General features: G+C 45.5%; 1 protein-coding gene across 2 annotated transcripts in view; it reads right to left on the bottom strand.

Annotated features, from left to right (window-relative positions):
* Window positions 1-23,172, bottom strand: part of LOC127007408 (eyes absent homolog 2-like) — a 95,814-nt gene that overhangs the window by 31,767 nt on the left and 40,875 nt on the right. For both annotated transcript variants that reach the window (XM_050878359.1, XM_050878370.1), the window contains exons 4-7: window positions 1,877-2,295; window positions 1,288-1,429; window positions 721-818; window positions 87-337 (exon numbers count right to left, since the gene is read on the bottom strand). In XM_050878359.1, the coding sequence (XP_050734316.1) occupies window positions 87-337; window positions 721-818; window positions 1,288-1,429; window positions 1,877-2,295 (910 nt within the window). The remainder of the gene's footprint in view (window positions 1-86; window positions 338-720; window positions 819-1,287; window positions 1,430-1,876; window positions 2,296-23,172) is intronic.

Raw genomic sequence — 23,172 nt, 5'->3', positions numbered from 1 at the left:
AAAATAATATATAGACCCAGTCAACCCCTCATGCGTGTGTGTGTGTGTGTGTGTGTGTGTGTGTGTGTGTGTGTGTGTGTTTTTACCTGCTGGGTGGAGGTGTAGTTCTGGGTGTTGCCCGCGGCGAAGGAGGTGTTGTAGGAGGCGCCGTAGTAGGGGTTCTGACATTGGGTGCCGCTACTCCCGCTGAAGGAGCCGTAGGGGGTCAGGTAGGAGGCCGTGGCGGAGCCCAGGGAGCCCGTCGAGCCGAGGGAGCCCGCGGAACTGAGGCAGGAGGAGCTGAGGGAGCCCGAGCCCAACGTGCCCTTGGTGCTCTGGTTGAGGCTCCGCGTGCTGTCTGTAGGGAGGAGGAGGACGAGGAGGAGGAGGTGAGGGGAGGTGTTTCCAGGAGGATGGAATGCATGGTGCTTAGAAGGAACACACACACACACACACACACACTTTTCTTGCCATGTACTTTAACAGACCACCATTGCTATCACAACACAAGGAATGAACTCTTAAATGACTTGAACTCATAACCCTTTTAGAGTACCAATCATCAACTTGTATACCTGTGACTTTGCGATAAAAAAGGAAGCATGATTTGAGTAAGATCTATATGTAATGAAGAGCGCCTGGGGAGTGGTTGTCTCGTCACCTGCTCCGTGCCCCAGAGTGCAGGCTTGGGCGGGGCGGCGCGAGGTGGGATGGATCAGGGTAAGGCAACTAGGGACTTACTGAGGAGGTAGTCGGGGCCATAGTACTGTGAGTTTGGGACAGTGTTGTAGAAGCCGGCTGGCTGCATGTACGAATTCCCTCCATACGCTTGCATTGTGCTGCGGAAAGGAGGAAAGGGAACGAAGGGTTAACACTGAATGACAGTGCATTAGAAGTATCCCGAGTTTTATAGCTGCGTGACATTAAATGTATGTATAATGAGCTTTATAAAAGTCTGATAATGCATGACAATATTTGAGTGCCATGCAGTTTATAAAGGTTTATCAGTGTATGACCCAGCTATTCATTCTGTCTACATTTGTCTTTCTGATAGACCTGTAACCTCGAATTTAACTCATCATCATCATTATCATTATCATTATTTATATCATTATCGTCAGCCATTATTGGTCAACTGCGAGAGAGAGGCAGTGGACTCTTTTAACGTTCTCCACCTCTGTGTTTTAGTCTAATCTCTCTCCATCAAGTTCTGTGTTTGACCTGACTGCTTAATTAACTACTTGCTATACAGAAAACAGCAGGCTGAAACACTTAATAACCACTTTAAGGATCCCAGCGGCCCCTTACCTGGAGTAGAGCTGCTGCAGGTGAGAGGTTGAGAGGTCGTGCTTGTCTGTGCCGGCCGTGGAGGCGGTGACGCTGGTGTAGGGCGGCAGCGCCTCCGTGAAGACGTCCGGGTCGTTGCTGCTGCTTGGCTCCCCCTTCACCTCTGTGGCGGAAGGGAGACAGGGGGTGAGGCAACGCTACGCACAGGCTTTCAAAAAGGAACTGAGTGACTTCATGAGCACTGGAAGCAGAGACTGACCGAAGACTGAGAAGTGCGCACGTCTATAGAGCTGTATACGTAACATCAAAATGCTCATGTTTATAACTTTTCCACCTTCATCTTGAACGGAGAATCACTTCTAATATACTGTAAACAAAGTGACGAGTGGTATGGTGTAGTAAAGTTGGAGTATTCAAACGCCTAAAAGCACTGTATTTTTTCTGGTGGTTTTCCTACAAGACACTCCTTTGACCTCTGTTTTATTTTTTTCTTTACGCCCTTGATCTGTCTCCTTAGATGTAAAAAAAAAAAAAAAAGTGAAAAAAGAAACCTGACCTGACCATACCTGTGCTACTGTTCCGTTAGTCGTTAGTGGGACATGAGACTCACCATGCAGGGTGTTGTTGTTGTGGTGCAGGGAGGAGGTGGTCAGCCAGGCGGGGTCCAGAGGCTGCAGGGACGGCTGCGGCGCGTGCGTGGCCTGCGGCGCCTCGGCGTTGGTGTTGGCGTTGGGGGTGGAGGTGGCCGGGTTGGCAACGGTGCTGGTGACGGCGGCGGCGTGGTAGGACGGGGACAAGGACGTGGCGGCCGGCGAGGTGGTGAGTGGCCCCGCCGCTATGGAGGTTCCTCGGCCCAGACTCACTAGTGGGGTCAGCAAATCGCTACTACTGCCTCCTCCCCCTCCCCCTCCTCCTCCTCCACCACTACCTCCTCCTCCTCCTCCTCCCCCTCCTGAGCCTTCTGTAGGAGAGGCGCACCCACTGTCGCTGTGGCTTGCTGGTGACGCCGCGACAGCTGCTACCTCACACCTAGAGGAAGACAAAATGAGGAAAAATATGTTACAAGGTATGTCACCACTCGTTACGTAGCACTAAAGCCTTCCAACTCCTTATATATCAGCAGCACTAAAGCCTTCCAACTCCTTATATAACAGCAACGAGATGATTCTGTCCATTGTCTAAAAAAAGGTACTCTATACATTTGACTCCTCCTTATAATGTATAGCTGCAATACCTTAAGAACTTCAGTACCTTAATAAGAACTGTAATATATGATAACCAAATGAACAATGTCGCTCTTTGTATATCATGTCTCATAAACAACGCAAGTTCAAGTAGAAAAAAAATATCCACCAAAAAGCTCAGCAACGACAAAAACGACGACATTAAGAAACGAGTGACGGAGGACAAATAAGCCATGAAAAGAGAGATGAATTAATATATATTTTGAAAAGATGGCGTTGTGCCTTGACCATCATTCCATTTGTCGTGTATCGAGCAACTGTTACCAAGTGATTTGTAGTGGAATGTACATAATGGCGGAGGTGGGTCTAGAATGTTATGGAATGAGACGGGGTAAGGCAGGGATTAAAAAAGAACAAAAATAAGAAGAGGAGGAGAAGGAGGAGGAGGAGGAAAAAGAAGCAGAAGCGGAATAATAATAATAATAATAATAATAATAATAATAATAATAATAATAATAATAATAATAATAATAATAATAATAATAATAATAATAATAATACCAATAATAATAATAATAAAAGAAGAAGAAGAAGAAGAAGAAGAAAAAGAAGAAGAAGAAAAAAAGAAAAAGAAAAAGAAGAAGAAACAGAAGGAGAAGAGGAGAAAGATGAAGAACAAAAGAGGAAGAGGAAGACGTAGAGGAGGAGGAGGAGGAAGAGGAGGATGAGAAGTATATAGAGTCTGGGGGATAATCAGGGAGGATGGAGCGGCTGGGGTTATCAAGGAGGCCATCTTCAGCTGTACTAATCCCCTGAGCGTGGTTCGGCCCCAGCAGGCAGCGCCCTTGCTATACACCAGCGGACTCCCTACACTCCTACAGCAACGACGGGAAGCCCACGGACGGGAGGAGGTGCAAGGGGGAAGGCAAAGCAGGCGGAGCAAGATGGGAGGAGAAACAATGACAGAAAGAAGGAATTAAATAGGTTAAGAGATTGTATAACAGGAGAATGAAGATGGAGAAAGGCGGGAGGAGAATGCGTGAGGGCGAAGCGTGCAGGAAGGAGCGGGAGGAGGAAGACGGGAGGAGAGTGAAGGAAAGACAGATGGTGAGAAAGTGGATGATGGGAGGAGGATGAGGACGTAGAAAGAAGAGAGGAGAATACATGAAGGCGAAGCATGAGAGTGCAGACGAAAAGAAAGAACAGGCGGAGAAGATGATGGGTGAAGGATGGAGGGCAGGGCATAGAAGAAGAGGATAAGGAATAAGGAGGATAAGGATAAGGAGGATAAGGAAGAAAAAAGAAACAGAGAAGGATTGAGAAAAGGATGCAAGAGGGTGGCATGGGAGGGAAAGGCGGAGGAAATAGATGAAGAAAGGAAGGAAGAAAGAAAGAAAGATAGTGTGAAAAATGATGTAGAGGGCAAAATGGGATGAATATGAAAGAAGGGTCAATGAATAAAAGACAGACAGACAATGATGGAAGCAGATGAGTGCAGAAAGGCGGAATGGAGAGGAAGAAGAGGGGAAGGGTGTTAAACGGGGGAAGAAGACGAGGGGAAAAGATGAGAGATTCCGTACGAGTGGAACAGAAGGAGAAAAAACGAAGAAAGAAGAGGGGGAAAAGATAACGGTACAACGCAGCGTAAAAAAGCGAAAATAATGATACTGGAACAAGAGAAAATGCACACACGCCATTGCAGTAAAGTTAAACGTGACATAAGAGGGAAATAAAGTAATGAATAATGTATAAGAAAGTAGAACATTCACAATAGCCATGAAGATTTACAAGGATCAAAATATAATCAATGTCTCGGAGGGAGATAGACAGAAATTTGTGATAAAAAAATAAAGCAAAGAAAAAAATCTCAGAAAAAAAACTAACGCATTCAGATTAACAATGGATATGCAATAGATGGGTAAAAAAAAAAAAAAAAAAAAAAAAAAAAAAAAAAAAATTAGCATCATTAGTGTAAGGCAGAATAGCGCAAGTAAAGAGTAAATAGAATATAGTGAAGAAAATAAGAAAACAAGACATTAAAATTACTATGAAGGTGGACGCGGAAGAAGGCAGAAGAAGAGTATCAATGGCGGGGCGGAGGAAAGGGAAAGAAGGAGGGACAAGCGAGCGATTGAAAAAAAAAAGAAGGGGATAAGATAACAGAGAAAAGCGTGAGGGTGAAGACGAAAAGGTGAAGAAAGGAAAGGTGGAGAAGATGGGAGCATTTTTTTTTTACAGCAATAATAAAAAAAGCCCGCTACTCGCTGGTCCTACAAAAAAAAAAAAATCAAAAGAGGTGGCCGAAAGAGAGGTCAATTTCGGGAGGAGAGGAGGGCAAAATAGGGTATGGAAGAAGAGGGTGGAAAAAAATATCGGGAAAAGGAATGGAGAAGACTCGAGAGAAGGATGCTGGAGGGCGGAATGGGACAGAGGAGGCAAAGGAAATAAAAGGAAGGTAGGGATGAAGAACAGAAAGACACATAACAGCGTCTAATGGCGGAGCGGAGGGTGAGGGCGCGAGGGTTTGTTTGTGAGCACGAGCTGTTAATTCTTGCGCCGCGACCCTGATGAGGCCGCCGATAAGACCGCGTGGCGTACCTGGCCCGCCGTCACACCTGCGTCCACCTAGCTAATGCGGATCAGCCCACCACACCTTCCCCGCCTCTCTGTCTGTCTGTCTGTCTGTCTGTTTGCCTCTCTACCTATCTATCTATTTCTCTCTTTACAGCCACAATAACGTCAGTCCATAATGCTGTTGATGATAGTTTACGTTTCCTTTTCTGTAAATAATAAAACGAAGAGGTATTTTTTGTATATTATTATTTTTGTCCTTGAACTGTTCCTTTACTGTAAAAAAATAAGTTAAACGGACTTTGTAGATGCTGAGTGAAAGGAAATTGTAAGAGGACAGACTTAGTGTTTAAATAAAAGGTAGTGGAGGAGACTCATAAGGAAACGACACCATACAGATAGATAGATAGATAGATAATAGAATAGCAACATAATAGACCAGGAATAAGAATAAGAATAGATAATAGACTAGGAAGATCGCAACACTGTCAACGCATACTCAGCGCCCAAATACCTTGCCTTCACACACACACACACACACACACACACACACACACACACACACACACACACACTAAAAAAAAAAAGCACAATGAACAAGGGTAGCTACAGAAGGCCTCTCGGACAACCTTATATAGCGGCCGCTTATAATACAGCTTACGCCCCACCCTTCCTGACCCATCCAGTGACCCTGCTCCTCTCTCTCTCTCTCTCTCTCTCGTAGCGATTCAGACACTCCTCATGAATATATTCCCACATTTACTGAGCAGAGAGACAGGACACACAAACACCATTGCGTACATTATCGATCTTTCTTTCTACCTAATGTCAAAGTCTGTAACATCGGATAAACTATTGCCCCTTGCAGTTCATTCTACATGCCCGACTCAGCGTGCATGGCGAGGAGGGTGATCATGTTTTCGTGTTTTTAAGTCTGTTTCTCCGTTAGTCTGTTTGTTGCATCACCATCAACCGTTCAGTTCTTCCTGCGAGGGTATAAATACGTTCAGTTACTCCTTGCAGACTTACTCATTGCGACCGTTTAGACAGGCTAGAGACCACCTAAACTTCTTATGACGTACGTACACGCTTACATATCGCAACCATTTGAACTGACTCCTCTATTGTAAAAAAAAAAAAAATTAATTGTAAGGCCTAGATCCCCTAAATTTCTTATGCCACACGTATACACGCTTCCACATGGCAACCGTTTATAAGGCTTAGAGACCCCCTAAACTCCTTATGACATACGTGCGCTCATGCTTTCCTCTTGTGAATTTATTTTTTTCCTTCACTGAGCAAAACAAGTGAGCCAACTAACAGACTCGACAGCCTTTCCATGCAGTACTTGCTTGACAGTGAACTAGACACCACCAAAACCTGATGAGCGGAACTTTCTCTTGTGGGTCTCTCTCTGTTGCCTTTCTGAGTAAAACGAGAGGCAACCTATAGACTCGAGAGCCCTTCCAGTACTTGCTCAACCGTGAACTAGACACCACCAGAACGGGTCTTTCTCTGCTGCCTTTCTGCGTAAAACAAGCGAGCAAGGCAAGACCGCATTCAGTAGATTTTCTACTGCGTAAAACAAGCGAGCAAGGCAAGACCCGAGCGGCATTTCCAGTAGATTTTTGACAGTGAACTAGACACCACCAAAACGGGTCTCTCTCTACTGCCTTTCTGCGTAGAACAAGCGAGCAAGGCAAGACCCGAGCGGCATTTCCAGTAGATTTTTGACAGTGAACCAGACACCACCAAAACGGGTCTCTCTCTACTGCCTTTCTGCGTAGAACAAGCGAGCAAGGCAAGACCCGAGCGCCCTTCCATCAGTGCTTGCCAGTTTGGATGACGGACGCACAAAGGGTGACTCGCGCGGTGCTTGGCGGGGCGTCACGCGAGGCAATGAACCAACAGCTGATTGCAAACGATCCTCCACAGAGCTTCGTTACTATGTCCCCTCCTCGTCACAGCCCTAAACCATTGCTGAAATCACTCTTACCCCCCCCCCCCTCTCTCTCTCTCTCTCTTAGTGATATATTACATTTGCTTTGCTCTGTTAATTAAGGACCAAAGTAACACGAAAATATGACGCATTACTTTTATATTAGGCTATTGAACAAACACACTCTCTCTCTCTCTCTCTCTCTCTCTCTCTCTCTCTCTCTCTCATGAATGGGGCGGGAAGAAAGGAACAGGACAGACAGGAACAGTGGCGAGGGGGCGAGACAGGGGAAGGCTGGGCACCACATACACACGTTCGTTTCTCTATATAATACTCGCTCAGCGCGGCATAAAGGTTGCATTACTGGTAACAATGGCGGGGCGGAGAGGTGGGGAGGGGGCTTAGGAACAGACTGGAGGTGAGGGGTGAGTGAGGGCCGCGTGAGGGGAGGATGATGATGAGGGGTATACGGGACGGGAAGGGAGGCGTGTTGGCTGGTTACAGAGGGAGGCAGAGGGGGGACCGATGCATGGGAAGCGAGGGTACGAGTTTACGGAGTGGATAACATAAAAAAAACGAGTAGATATTAATGGATTGCAAAGGTAAATTAGTCTTCGGGATGCATGTTACACCACGCCAAACTTCACATTCTCCCTCTTTCCTACGGGGGTACTTAAATATTTTTCCTGGGTACTTACTTCAATGCCACCACCACCACCATCGCCACCGCCGCCGTCCCTACCCTGGCCCTCCCGCTCTCCCTCGGCCACTCAACAGCTGTCAATCACGGGGGAGCTCTACCACCTGCCAAAGCCGCTGTCTGCACCACACCTGCCCCTGCCCCCTACCCCAAATCTCTCTCTCTCTCTCTCTCTCTCTCGTTCCCCCTGTTTACCCACCCTCCTGGCGCGTGCCCTAAGCCCATTATCCCCCATTATAACAGATACCTTCCCATCACGCCCCATCGCTCCCTTCCCTTCCGCTACGCCCGCGCTCATCCCTTCCACAATGGGACACGTGTAGCAGCCTCGTCCTGGCCCCGTCTCGTCCCGTTGCTTGTAATGGCTCACTCCCCATTACGTCCATTCCCCTTACCCGTCCTATATAGCCCCTCCTGCCTTCCTCCTGTATACCCCTAAATCCCTCAGTCATGGGTACCTTCACCTCTTCACTTCTCTGTTATGTTCTATGTATGTTTTCCTCTCTGTTCTTGTCTCTGCTCTTTGTGCTTTCCCTCTAACTCTCTCCAACTACTTCTATTTCCTATTCCTCATGAAATATATTGTGTTTCATTGTAAATTGCACTGTACTTTCCATTTAGCCGCTAACCTCCGTAACTGACTGACTACATGACAAACGAACTAACCTGATAATTATCTAACAAAATAGTTACTTGTAAACACTACTAACCAACTAAATTAACTGACCAACTAATTAACTAAGAACCTAACCAACTTACTAACTGACAAATCCTCTAATAAACAAACTAACTTTTTTTTTACAACAAAGGAGACAGCTCAAGGGCACACAAAAAAAGGAAACAATAATAAAAAAAAAGCCCGCTACTCGCTGCTCCTATAAAAAGAATCAAAAGAGGTGGCCGAAAGAGAGGTCTATAATAGTAATCTAACTAACTAACTAACTAACAAACAAAATAATCAGTTAATAATCTATCCTCCCAAGTAACCAAACAATTAACTCACTCTCTGACCAACTAACTTACTAATCAATTACCGAACCAAATAGCTGACTGATTAACAAACTAGCTTCTTATTCCCTATGTTCTTATGTTCTTCTCCCTATGTTCTTATGTTCTTCTCCCTATGTTCTTATGTTCTTATGACTGACAAATTAACTAACTGTACTTCCCTTCTCTCTCTCTCTCTCTCTCTCTATTATTTGAGAGAGAGAGAGAGAGAGAGAGAGAGAGAGAGATAGTCACCATCAGATAACGCAAGGCGACGCTCACTTGTCTTAGGGCCGGATGTAAACAAAGAACAGGAGAGAGAAGGGGTGGGGGGTGGTAGTGGGTAGGGGAGGGCACGGGGTAATGGGACGGGAAGAGGGAGGCAGAGCGGAAGAATGGTAGGGTGGGGCGAAGAAAAGGGTTGGGGAGAGAGAAGGAAGTAGGAAGTGAAGGGGAGAAGAGAGTAGGAAGGGCAAGAGAAAAGAGAGGGGATGGTAGGGGTGGGTTAGGGTAAGGGGTGGGTGGGAGTAAGGGGAGATTTGACCCAGAAATTTGTCGCCTAGGTTCATCTGGTGGGCTTGAAGGTGCTAAACAGGACCTGCTGCATGTGTGTGTGTGTGTGTGTGTGTGTGTGTGTGTGTGTGTGTGTGTGTGTGTGTGTGTGTGTGTGTGTATTTACCTAGTTGTAGTCTTACAGGGCCTGGGCTTTACGCTCGTGTGGTCCCGTCTCCGTCGTATCTGGTGTGTGTGTGTGTGTGTGTGTGTGTGTGTGTGTGTGTGTGCAAAAGAGAGATACATAGAGATAGATCATTAAGAAAAAGTGATAATGATGTAAGAAGGATTGATAACGAGAAAAGAATAAAGTACTCTTGGGTATTTTCTTAGCAAAAGTAAAGGAAAAAAAAGTTGAAAATATATAGTAACAAAAGCTCACTATTAGTACTAAAAACAGTTCTATATATCTTTATTCTTCATTTTTATCATTATTATTATTATTATTATTATTATTATTATTATTATTATTATTATCATTATTATTGTTATCATTATTATTATTATTATTATTATTATTATTATTATTATTATTATTATTATTATTATTATTATTATTATTATTATTATTATTATTATTATTATTATTATTATTATCATTATTACTATTAACATAATCATTATCACCCACTTACGCCCTTTACAAAAAAAACAAAAAAAAAAACAGGTGGTCTGAGATACGAGGTTAACTGCCACGGTGGTCAGGTGTGCTCAGTGGGGTGCTTCTCCTCCTCCTCCTCCTCCTCCTCATTCTCTTCCCCAGCATCTTCTTTCTATCTCTTATACACTATCTCCTCCTTTCCTTCCTTCCCTCCATCACTCCGCTTATTATATTCTAATTTCTATTATATTTTGATAAACCAATTCACACATCATGCGTTTATCGAATAGCCGTTGTTTGTTTCTCGTTTATTTACCAACATATTTTTTTGGTAGTTATTCTTATGTAATTCGAAGTTCCGTTTCAGCGCTCCGCCACACCTCCACCAGGAGTGTACACTGATGTCGCGCGGCCTTCTACGGAAAGTACATTATATTATTCAGTACGGTACATTCTCCAGTCTCTATCACATTATTCAGTACGGTACATTCTCCAGTCTCTATCACATTATTCAGTACGGTACATTCTCCAGTCTCTATCACATTATTCAGTACGGTACATTCTCCAGTCTCTATCACATTATTCAGTACGGTACATTCTCCAGTCTCTATCACATTATTCAGTACGGTACATTCTCCAGTCTCTATACTGTGTGCCGTGTATTGTTCTTTGGAGAGAGTACTTCCAGGAGGTGACACGGGCTTTTTTTTATTGTTGCTTACTTATTTGTGCCCTTGAGCTGTCTCCTTTGTTGTAAAAAAATGATCGTACTCAAAACATCGCATTTATCAGTTCCAGGGCTCAAAACTTTCCTGCCCACACAGATAACGAAATTCCAGTTAAAGTTCTCGTTAAAAGCATTACTTATTGGCGTTCGTTTGCGATAGCTGTGACTTAGAAACCGGAAAATAGGATGTGCTGAATGGCTGAATACGATAATTTGGTATCCCTGTTCAGACACGGATACAAAAAGTGAGAAAAAAAGCCCGTTTGGCGCCGATTTTTACAACGAAAAAACAAAACAAAACACAAAACTGCAACAGACTTCAGCCGAGGTGATCACACGGTGGCGGGCAGCGTGTGAGGCCGTGAACACATTAACTAAAAAAAGAAAAAAGAAAAAAAAGAATCATCGGAGGCGACTCAGTATAGCCTTGACTGTTTTCACGTGCTCGGCCGGAGAGAAGCCCCGACGACGCCTGACTTTGAGAAGCGACACAGTACAGAGCCACACGAAGCCGTTATATCTATGAGAGCCCCCCCCCCCCCCCACTTTCGTCTAGGAAGGAGATACTTTCTTTTTTTTACGATGAAAGAAACGTCAGGAGGCTACACTTAAATCTTTAAAACAACGCCCGTATCTCGCTCCTCCTCCTTCAAAGGGAACAGTAGATTGCGAGGGAAATGAAGATGCCCCAAGAGAGTGAATGACAGAATTTGAGGGAGGTATTATTTCACGGTAATACAAATACATCACGAGACTAACTACAAATATATAAAACAACGCTCGTACCTCGCCGTTCGTTAAAGAGAATAGAAGCATGCGATGGAAATGTAGATGCCCCGTAGAATGACAAAACTAAACTAAGCTACAGACATGTCCTGATACTCCCTCCCAGTCTTGAGAGAAAAGTTTGGAAAGTTTCGTTTAGTCGGCGCAACATCTGTGGTCATATGCCGGAGAGAGACAGAAGGGGAAGGAATTATAGGAGAAGGGAACAGACCCCAGGAGACGGGACACAACCCCCGATTAATACCTGGTACCCATTCACTGTTGGGTGGACAGGGGCGTAGGGTATCGGAAAAGCCGCCCAAATTTTTCCACTCCGCCCGGGAATGGAACCCGGGCTCTCTCGATTGTGAGCCGAGTGTGCTAACCACTGCACCACAATACACCCAGTCTTGAGAGAAGTGGAGCAGAAAACGAGAGATATACGAAAGAAATTCAGGAAGAGTTGAGCCGCGAACTTCCTTGTCTTAATGAAAGCGAGGAAGGATGAGAGGCAAATAAGTAAGAATAGACAATTGTTGGGAGAGTTTTGTCTGTGCAAAAGGTACACAAAAATACAGAGTTATTGAGGCGCGGAGAGCTAGGAGTCAGATTTCAAACGGCCTATAGTTCAGGAAAAAAATACATTGAGAAGTAAACGGTTGGAGAGAAAAAAATATTAGTGTAAATTTTTAAGCGATCAGTCGTTCTAGGTGGAAGAGGAAAGGATTGGAACCCGCTGAAAGGAGAGGAGGTCTGTTTCGTCTGTATGAAGTCGAAGATAAAGGATTGGGGCAGGTATTACAAGCGGGGAGGTGGAGGAATGGAAGGGAGGTAAAGAGTGGATGGAGACGGATCATTCTTTCTCGGGTGGAGGGGAAGGGATTGGAACCTGAAGGGAGGGACAAAGGGCTGATTCGTATTTTTAGGTTCGAAGGAAGAGATTGGGAGAGGCATGACAAGTGGAAGAGGTGGAGGAAGGGAAGGGAGGTAAAGAGTGGATGGAGACGGATCATTCTTTCTCAGGGTGGAGGGGAAGGGATTGGAACCTGAAGGGAGGGACAAAGGGCTGATTCGTATTTTTAGGTTCGAAGGAAGAGATTGGGAGAGGCATGACAAGTGGAAGAGGTGGAGGGAGGGAAGAATGGAGGGAGGAAAGGGTCGCATGCAGTGTAGATATAGCGGCCATAGCAAAATGGTATAGAGTGCAGCAATGGTCCCTACAAGGAATAGAGACATAAAACTACACACATACAACAAAAGAGGTAGGAAGCGCATTGAATTTCGTATATTTACGGTGGTGGCGACTTTATGAGCATGGCGAAACAAAAACAAAACAAAGAAAATAAGTACGTGTAAACTGGTGTGTGTGTGTGTGTGTGTGTGTGTGTGTGTGTGTGTGTGTGTGTGTATGGGGAGTGTGGTGGTGGTGTTGTGGAGGTGGTGCTGACCTTCCCGTACCCAGCCCAGACCAGGACCACCGAAGGCCGGGGGTAAGAATGGTGTGTAACTAGATACGAGGACCACCAGCCCGACCTCTCTCTCTCTCTCTCTCTCTCTCTCTCTCTCTCTCTCTCTCTCTCTCTCTCTCTGCGGTATAGACAGTAGACACAAACGATAACAGCGAAGTGGGCTGACGAGGCGAGTAAGAGAACATAAGAACGTAAGGAGTCTGCAAGAGGCCGGTGCGGATGACAAGAGTGCATGAGTTAGCTGGAGGACATGACGCGGCCGGACATGGACAACACAGCCTACACAACATCGAAGTAGATAACACAGCACCCAACTATAGATGACGCGGGGGGGGGGTAGGGTAGCTGGGGGCGTGTGACACAGCAGATGGCTAGAAGGGGGAGGGAAGCGTTGTCTTCTGTCAGGCAGGACCCCACACCGACACCCACGATACCATCACCACCGCCACCACGCCCCTCGCCTGCCAGCCTCCCCTTTGCCCCTTCGTCCCTCGCCCACAGACCCATGCAGCCCACCAGCCCGCCAGCCAGCCGCTTCCACTCGTACATGGGCGTCTTCTCGCTGCTTCTGACCACCTAACTCACGACGCTACCAAAATTCTTCATGCGTTTCGTCGATAGAGAAAGTAACGTTCGGAGTATAGTTCACTCCGCGTGGATTCGCACAGATAGAAAGCATCACAAGAGTTGAACATTCTCATTTTTTTTCTACAGCAAGGGTATAAAAAAAAGGAAACAAATGTGAAAAAAAAGCCCGCTACTCACTGCTCCATTTGTCGCGTCAATAATATATAAACAAATGTTGTGTTCGGAAGCAGCAACCCAGATGGCTTCCACTAGAGGATAAACATCGAAGTGTACACTGAGATGCGTGTGAAAAGAACATGTGCACTTTTTTGTGTGTGCTGCTACAATTATTTTATTCTTGTGTTTTGTCAGATGTCCGAGGCTTTGCTCTGCTTGGCTCCTTCCCACTCACAAACTCTCTCATTCCTGCGCCACTCAACCCCGCCACTACAACTCGGATAGCACGTCACTGTTCTCACACGCCATTCATGGAAAGAGGGATTCTAGACGCTATATTTGGGTTCATCACTCGCTCTTTTCTCGACTTCCTCTTAAGGGCTCTCCACGACCCATCCCTCGAGGGTCCTCCAAGACGCCCCAGAACAAACAGTGTGTCGCCCGCCTATTCACGGCAGACACTCGAATGCAGCCGCGCGGAAAAGCCCCATCAGCCCTCGGTGGCCCATTTAGCGGTAATAAGGGGCTCGCTATCGGCCAATCAGGGTATCCTATCTGGCCATCGGGGGGTTATCGGGCTATCGGGGATGTAATAGGGGGTCACCGTGGCCGCGCTATCACCACCATCAATAATCACTTAATCGGGGTGAACATGGGAGCCGCCCTCTGTGTACCTGCTGGCCCCGGGCTCGGTTGAACATGAAGAATTTGCTTTTCACGCGTAAAATATTAATGAAGAATAAGTGCTCTCAAGGGTACACTCTTGTTTATACTGAAGTGAATCACGTCGCGGGAGAGGGATACGCGAGTGAGTGCCCCGGAGTGTGTGTATGTGTGAGGCTGTCGGGGAGGACGGCAACTGTGAGGCAACACCTGAGCCGCCGCACGAAGCCTCATTTACCCGCAGAAGGTCGCTCGAGGCTGTCACCGCCGCTGCCAGGCCAAGCGGAAGACCTACGCCTCGCCTCGATTCTTTACCGCCCACCCGCCTCCTCCTTCCCTGCCCCGCGTGCCATAACCCGCTCCTTCACATATAGAATATTCGTGAATGTTCGTGCCTTTGAATGTCTTACAGGGTGGAAAGTTATATTTCTAATCCCACCATGTAAAGATTTTCGTTTGTGGGCGTGGATGTCTGACGTCGACGTCGTTTTTTATTAATAGCTGCACGTAAGGCACATCAAGTCATTTCAACCTCAGTAAAAACTAGCAGTCCTTCAAATGATGATTCTCTTGGAAGCAGTTTTTTTTCTTACCAAGTACAGTTGCAGATGCGGCTAATAAGGAGAAATATATCCTAAAGTAGGTGCCATATGAGCGTGCCTTCGCAAAACATCAAATTGGACGTTATTTTTCTAGAAGTTTAAGGTTAGACGGAGGCTGCCTAGGCACCGCTGTTTTCAACCTCCGTCTCTACATTCTCACAAGGGAAAGATCAAGATATCACTTGAACTTGATTTCCCAACACTTATTTGATCTTATTTGATTAATATTTTGACTCATTCTTTTTCTGTTCCATCAGAAAGAGAATGCGGCTTGTGGCACCTCCCTCTACCTGTGTCCAGGGGGCGCTGCCACACCCTCCTCGATTGCTTCACTCGACTGTTTCACACGTTTTTATTTTGTTTTTCTAGTGCAGCCTAGACTCTTTGTAGTCTAGAAGTTGGGGTACTTGCCGTTTTTCTCTAGGCTTTATCGCGAGAGCGAGTATCCCTCTCTAATGATAGCTATCGTGCACTAGTTATGAAGGGTTCCGAAAATCATAATTATGTTTTCGGCATTTCTCCTTGAACATTCTTCTGTTCACTTTATTCGAGCAGCGTGTTGCGGGCGTTATATTTCTATATCCCTTGATGGATCCTTGATCTATTCCCTTTGCCCAAAGAAAAAATATGAAAAAACGAAACAAACTCACAAAAGAGTTGGATGACCCCTCCTTCCCCGAGTCCTTCACCCCACAATGCCACTTCCGGTAGAAACACCTCTCTACCTACCTTTGTGTATCTACCTGTCAATCAATCAATAAACCATTCTTGCTCTTATGTATTCGTAGCTAACACGAGAGTAACAAGGTAGGATTATCAAGAAATTGTACTATATAACAAGACCACATAGATTCTCTCTCTCTCTCTCTCTCTCTCTCTCTCTCTCTCTCTCTGTCTGCGAGCTCAGTTTTTCTCCTTATATTAAAATATCTCTCCACCTTGCCCTCGCTTCCCCCCCCCACCTGGCGACGTGAGGGACAGGAGTGGCTGCCTCTTGCCCGCCGCGTCACCCATCCCCACCCCCCCCATCCCCTCTGCTGCTTGTCCATTGATAACACCAACACCCAATGGCTCAGTGTGTGTGTGTGTGTGTGTGAGTGTGTGTGTGTGTGTGTGTGTGCGGCGAACACATCAAACGAAATACACACAAAAAACGTATATAATAAAAAAAAACTATCGAGAATATAAGGGAAACACACACACACACACACACACACACACACACACACACACACACACACACACACAGCGGCTTTGCTCTGCTATTATAGTCGAAGAAAATGGACTTTTATTACAAGGGTACGTGAAATTAAAAAGGGCTCATGACATCTATACCAACCATTTCCACCATACAAGTCGCGGCCCGGTGCACCTTCCCACACACCCCCATGCACCCCAGCCATCCGTCCTTACGCCAGCCACACAACCAGCCAGCCAGTCAGTCAGCAATTCAGCCAGCCAGCCAGCCATGCACCCAGCCTTCCAGCCGTCCTAACGCTAACCAGCTAGCCAATCATCCAATAAATCAGCCATCCATCTACGTAGCTAGTCATCCAGTCAGCCAGTCAGCTAACCACACAACCAGCAATGCACCCAGCCTACCAGCCGTCTCTAAGCTGACCAAATAGCTACCCATCCAGTTAGCCATCCATCCATCTACGTAGCTAGTATACAGTCATCCAACCATCCAGTCAGCCATGAATCCAGCCTCCCAGTCATCCTTATACGCTAACCGGAAAGCCAACCCTCCAGTCAGCCAGTCAGTCAGTCGCTCCCTCGCTCACACCCTCGTCAAAAACACCCGTCCAGGACTGCGCCAAACAAGGAGCAACAACCGGACAACAAAGGCGCGGCATTCTTACGTACGCCCCAAAGTTTCCCGGCGCCATTATGAGAGGCGAGGCACCGCGGGTCAGAGGAGGAGGAGTTCCCACGCGCTGACGCCCAAGTATATTATATATTGATCAGGTGGGCTGAGCGACACGCCGTCACTCCCCGCGTCTTACTGAGAGCAGCTGGTGGCGGCGGCGGCGGTGGTGGTGGTGGTGCGCCCTTACCTTACCTTACCTTTACCTGCCTGCCTCTCCATACCTGTCTCCTCTTACGTCTGCCTCCCCCCCCCCCCTCCCTCCCACACCCGCCTGTCTCGCCTCCCCTTCCTTTTTCCCACACAGAAAGAAAAACATTCCACACATTGTTCACCCACTTTTGACGAGCATACAATTCCTTTCGTTTATTTGCATTTGCCGACATTTGTTATTTTTTTTTTGTTCTCTGTGTTTCCTATTTGATTCGCGCGTATGTAATAATAAAAAAACACTCGACACTTAACTTAGCCACGGTTGTAATTCCTGTCGTTTTTTATTTGTTTTCTCTCATTCGCCAACAGTCGCTATTTTCGTGTGTGTTTCCCATTTGGTTCACTAATATGTAATAAAAAAACACACATTTCATACGTAATTTATCCACTTTTCACTCGTTTCTAATTCCTTCCGTTTTATTTGTACTCTCATTCGTTAACCGTCGCTATTTTTCGTTCTTTGTGTTTCCCAATTTGATTCACTAATATCTAATGAAACAAACAAAACAAAACAAAAAACACACATTTCATACGTAATTTATCCACTTTTCACTCGTTCGTAATTCCTTTCGTTTATTTGTTCTCTCATTCGTTAACCGTCGCTTTTTTCGTTCATTGTGTTTCCCAATTTGATTCACGCATATGCAATAATAAAACACTCGAGATATATAATTTAGCCTCTTTTCACGCGTTTGAAATTCCTTTCGTTTTAATTCTTCTCTCTCATTAGCCAACAGTCGCTATTTTTCGCTCATTGTGTTTCCCATTTGGTTCGCGAATATATAACAAAGAATCCACTTCCCACACAAACCTTTCCCACTCTTCTATTACGCTTTGTTTTGTTCTTTCACTCACATATGCTAGCAGCTGTTACTATTGTTTTTATTTCTATTTGTTTTCCTTAAGTTCAGTAGAGGAAAAAAAAAACATTCCACCTCTGCACTCGCTCAGGATTCCTTCTATAATGTTTTCTTTGTTCTCTCACTCTCATTCGATACCTGTTGTTAGTTTATTTTTTGTTGTTGTTGTTTTCGAGTGGTAGGTGTCGCGGGGTTCGAGTAGCAGGTTGCGGTTTTCTAGTAGGTGTTGCGGTTTTCTAATAGGTGTTGCGGTTTTCTAGTAGTATTGCGGTTTTCTAGTAGGTGTTGCGTTATTCTAGTAGTAGGTATTGCGGTTTTCCAGGAAGTGTTGCGGTTTTCTAATAGGTGTTGCGGTTTTCTAATAGGTGTTGCGGTTTTCTAGTATTTTTTTCCTTAGTGGTTGGGGTGTCAATTTTAAGGTGTGTTTCCCTCACCGTCACATATTAAACAACATCAACGTATATTTATCAGCACTGTGCCGCCGATTTCTTTATTACATGCTTGCAATAAAGAAATGAGTCTATCTTAAGGTCGGTGAATGATTGTCGATCTATTTATTACATGCTTGCAATAAAGAAATGAGTCTATCTTAAGGTCGGTGAATGATTGTGACAGTTCGCTAAAGATAAGACAACTGCAGACAAGCCTAAGAGTGAGAGAACTGTAGAACCCACGCCAGAGCTATTATAGAAGGGAAAGCATCACACCATATCCACAAAAAAATAGACTCCCTCTCCCTCTCTCTCTCTCTCTCCTTCCCTCTTATTTAATTTCCACCATTCCTCTCTGTCTGCCTACATTCTTGCTTGCTTGCCACGGTATTTATTTACTTTTCTTTTTCTTCTTTCTAGATTCCTTTCATTATACTGTTTCTGCCGTCTATACTGTACTCCTAAATGCTTTTCTTTCTACCCATTCTGCCGTCTCCTGTTCTACTTTTCTCTCTCTTCTTTGTAGTCTCCCCAAATCGTTTATTTTATACTGTTTCTGTTGTCTACTGTAATTCTCCTTTCTTTATTTCTTGTCTTCCAAAATACCTTCTTTTGTTCTGCCTCTGGTGTCTCCTATACTCTTTGTCTTTCCTCTTTCTAGTCTCCTTAAATCCTTTCTTTTAAACTGTTTCTGGTGTCTCCTGTATTTCAAGAAGTCTCCCTAATACCCCTTCGCCTGCCTGCCTTGCCTGCGTGACGACCTCTTCGCCTGCATGCGTGTCTGCCTCTCTGCCTCGGCGGGTCTGGCGAGAACAACAAGACGCAGCACCCCTCCCAGTATCCGACGAAGCGGTGGTGTTAAGTCATCGTTATACAGAGTAGCTCGACGGGGCCGTGTTTGTTTTGCCTGTCTCCTCCTCACTGCTTGCTTTCTCCTCCCTTTGTGCGAGGCTATTCATCTCCCCGAGTCTGTTCGTAAATCCTTATCTTTATCTAAGGCAAAAAAAATGATGGAGAGAGAGAGAGAGAGAGAGAGAGAGAGAGAGAGAGAGAGAGAGAGAGAGAGAGAGAGAGAGAGAGAGAGAGAGAGAGAGAGAGAGAGAGAGAGAGAGAGAGAGAGCTCAGGGGCGGACCATCGCCTTTTCCTAATTGGTGTAAAGTTTCATCGCTCAATACCTGGCAGGGAGCGTGGGAGAGTGCGTAGGGAGGGGGAGGGGAAGGAGAGTGTGTGAAGGGGGGGAGGAGGGAGAGTTTGTGAGACGGAAAGGGAGGGGCGAAGGGAGGGAAAGAGGGGGGGGGGTGAGGTAGGGGTAGACTGTAGAGTGTGAAAATGTGGGTGTCTGAAAATTATGCAGGTATGTATAGTATAGTAGTAGTAGTAGTAGTAGTAGTAGTAGTAGTAGTAGTAGTAGTAGTAGTAGTAGTAGTAAAAGAGGTAGTGCTTAGTATAAGTTAGCCATATACCAGAGTGTCACCAGCGCATACTACTACTACTACTACTTCTTTGACTACTACTACTACTTCTACTTCTACAGCTGCTACTACTACTGCTCTACTTCTCCCTCGCCCGCGTCACTCTTCGCCCCTCCCGTCCTCACCGCCATCGCCAGCGCCGCCAAAAATCTGGGCGAGTCACACACGTTCGGTACATGCGACGATACCAAACACGGATCGTTCGCGCATATACACACACTCAAGTACGCATATACAGTGAAGCTAAGTCCACACACACACACACACACACACACACACACACACACACACACACACAGATAACGAACTCTTAGCCTCCGAAAAATGTTGCATATAAAAAGTGTGATACAGATCTTACAAATGCACATAATTATAAGATCAATTAACTCTCTCTCTCTCTCTCTCTCTCTCTCTCTCTCTCTCTCTCTCTCCCCGAATGACACACGACCCACGCTAATGTGCCTTGCCATCTGTATTTCTCAACCACAACGAAATACATTCACTCCTTCGGGATAATTATAGCCCACACTCACGCCCCAGATGCGCCGCTTGGGATCAGGTCGTGCTGGTGGTTGTGGATGAGTAAAAAAAAAACGAGTCTGCACAGATATATTTTTGTCTTATAGTCCTCATTAGTAACGTGATCGGGGGCGGTATTAATCCCCCGCCTGCTCGAGTATCAGGTTGTTACGTCATCGCCCCGTCGGTTTAGCGCCTCGTGTCAATAATTATCCGGGAATGACGGTGAGGAAGCCCAGAGCGTGTAATCCTCCCTCCCTCCCTCCGATCCTATGCATAACGCTCGCTGAAGAGGATGAGGAAACACAACGGGAGGAAGTCACTATAGGATATCATAATCTCTTCAGTTCATCGCCCCGTGTCAAGAATAATACAAGACAGCGATACGAAGGCTTATGGTGTATGTGATCCTGTGTTAGGCATTGCGATGAAAACAAATGAGTCTGGTTAAAGAGAAATCACTAAGGAGTCACATCAACGGGAGGGTCACTAGGATATCATAATCTCTTCAGTTCATTGCCCCGTGTCAAGAATAATACGAAAGCTTATGGTGTATGTGATCCTGTTGCGATGAAAACAAATGAGTCTGGTTAAAGAGAAATCACTAAGAAATCACAATCCCGTAGGTTCATCGTCTCGTTGATACTACAATAACAGACGGCGATACGAAAGCTCAGTGTAAGGTTTGTGATCATGTTATGTATGGCGTCAGATGGAAGCAATAGGTCAGCTGAAGAGGATATCACCAAGAAAAGATCACTCCGCCCGTTCACCGTTTCGTATCAACAATAGCAAACCACGATACGAAAGCCCAGTGTATTTGAATCTGTGTTATATATGAATGAGCATAGAAACAAACAAGGTCATTTAAAGAGATGAAAAAAACAAAAACATCATTCCATTGGTTCACGTCAAGAACTATCCACAAACTCACCGCAACAAACGACGATACGAAAGCCCAGTGTATTTGAATCTGTGTTAAATATGAATGACGTAAGATAGAAACAAAGGGTCATTTTAAAGAGATGTCACTACGAAAAAACATCATTCCATTGGTTCACCGCCTCGTGTCAAGAACTATCCACAAGCTCACCGCACCAGACGACGGTACGAAAGCTCAGTGTATTTGAATCTGTGTTAAATATGAATGACGTAAGATAGAAACAAAGGGTCATTTTAAAGAGATGTCACTACGAAAAAACATTATTCCATTGGTTCACCGCCTCGTGTCAAGAACTATCCACAGGGTCACCTCACCAGACGACGATACGAAAGCTCAGTGTATTTGATTCTATGTTATGACTGTATGGCGCTAGATGGAGACAGTGGGTTAGGCTATGAATAAGTCACACAGCCTTTCTCTTTGACAGTTCTTGCTTTCCTATAGGAGTAACTTTTTCTTTGTATGTGATAATAGAGATCAAGGGCCAACAACAACAACAACAGACATCTTATTCTCGGCACCCTGAAGCCAGCGCAGCACAAGTCTCCCTCCTCCAGCGGCTGATTCCACCCTAATCCTCTGTCTCGTATAATTATGACAGCGAGGACGGCAGCCGATGACAGGTGGACAACAAAGAGCAACAAGTCGTCTTATTCAGGTGTTCGGAGAGGCACAGCGCAGAGGCGGGTACTACTACTACTACTACTACTACTACTACTACTACTACTACTACTACTACTACTAACAGGTAATGGTGGAAAAGGGCCACGGGAACTCGGGGAGAGAGGTCAGGTTACACGGAGAGGCGGAAGGGAAGGCTACCGAGATGGGGGAAGGAAGGGGGGAGAGAAACGAAGGAATGGAGGGAGAAGAGGAGATTGGGAGGAGGAAAGGAGGGAGAGGAGAAGAACATGGGGGATGGAAGAAGAGGGATGAAGGAAAGAAGAGAGGGAAGAAGGGGAGAAAGGGAGAGGGGTGGTATATAAAAGGGATGGAAAGGAGAAAAATGAAGGAAAGAAGGGAGGATGAGAAGAAGAAGGGGGAAGGGAGAGGGGAGGAAGAAGAGGGATGAATAAGGGAAGGGAGGAGGGACTGAGGGACGTCGGGATAGGAGGATGGGATAGATACAAGAATAAGGGGAGGAAAAGGAGTGAGGACAGAGTGAGGACAGAGTGTCGGGGTAAAAGGGAGGGATGAAGGAAGGGAAGGAGGGGTAAGGGAAGGGATGGGAGAAGGAAGGGAAGGAGGGGTAAGGGAAGGGATGGGAGAAGGAAGGGAAGGGTGAAGGAAGGGAGGGAAGGAGGGGTATGGGAGGGGATGAGAGAAGGAAGGGAAGGAGGGGTAAGGGAAGGGAAGGGGAAGAGATGGAAAACAGAGGCAGGGAGGGAGGTATAGAGACGAGAGGGAGGGATATAAAGGGAGTAAAGAAAGATTGAAAGAAGAAAAGAAAGGAAGAGAAGCAGACAGTGTTATCATCAGGTCAAAAACTTATAATACCAGATCAACAGCTTCTTTTTTTTTTATAGCAGAGGAGACAGTGCAAGGGCGTGAAAAAAAACAATAATGAAAAAAAGCCCGCTACTTACTGCTCCTAAATAGTGGCCAAAAAGAGAAATCAAAGCTTACAGTCCACGTTACCTCAGCCATATTTGTCTCAAGTAAATTACGCCAAATCAAATAAAAAACGGTACTTATGTTTTTAACTCAATAGAAAACGTGTGATTAAAAAAAATGGGTCGTGTAATTCTAGTTAAGTGCTTTGAAATCGTAGCGAATACTTCTTAAGAAATAGCATTAAGATATCATACGAATTTACATATCAAGACGCTTCTCATAATTATTTGGTCTTTACAGCTGTGAGGTGTACCAGCGTGTTTCAGAAATAACCTTGGTCGGTCATTTATACCTTAAGTTCTTTTGCTATCATTACTTTTGTTCGTTTATTAGCCTTATCTAGCCCGTACCTAAGCTAACCTACCAAAGCCTTACCTAACCTAACCTAACCTAGCCTGCCCTAACTCTTACCTAACACACCCTACCCAAGTCTTACCTAACCTACCCTACCCAAGTCTTACATAACCTAACCTAACCTAGCC

Source organism: Eriocheir sinensis, chromosome 3 (genome assembly GCF_024679095.1).
Source record: "Eriocheir sinensis breed Jianghai 21 chromosome 3, ASM2467909v1, whole genome shotgun sequence".
Taxonomy (NCBI): domain Eukaryota; kingdom Metazoa; phylum Arthropoda; class Malacostraca; order Decapoda; family Varunidae; genus Eriocheir; species Eriocheir sinensis.
Note: the sequence above shows the minus strand (reverse complement) of the source record. Positions and strands in the feature narration are given on the sequence as shown.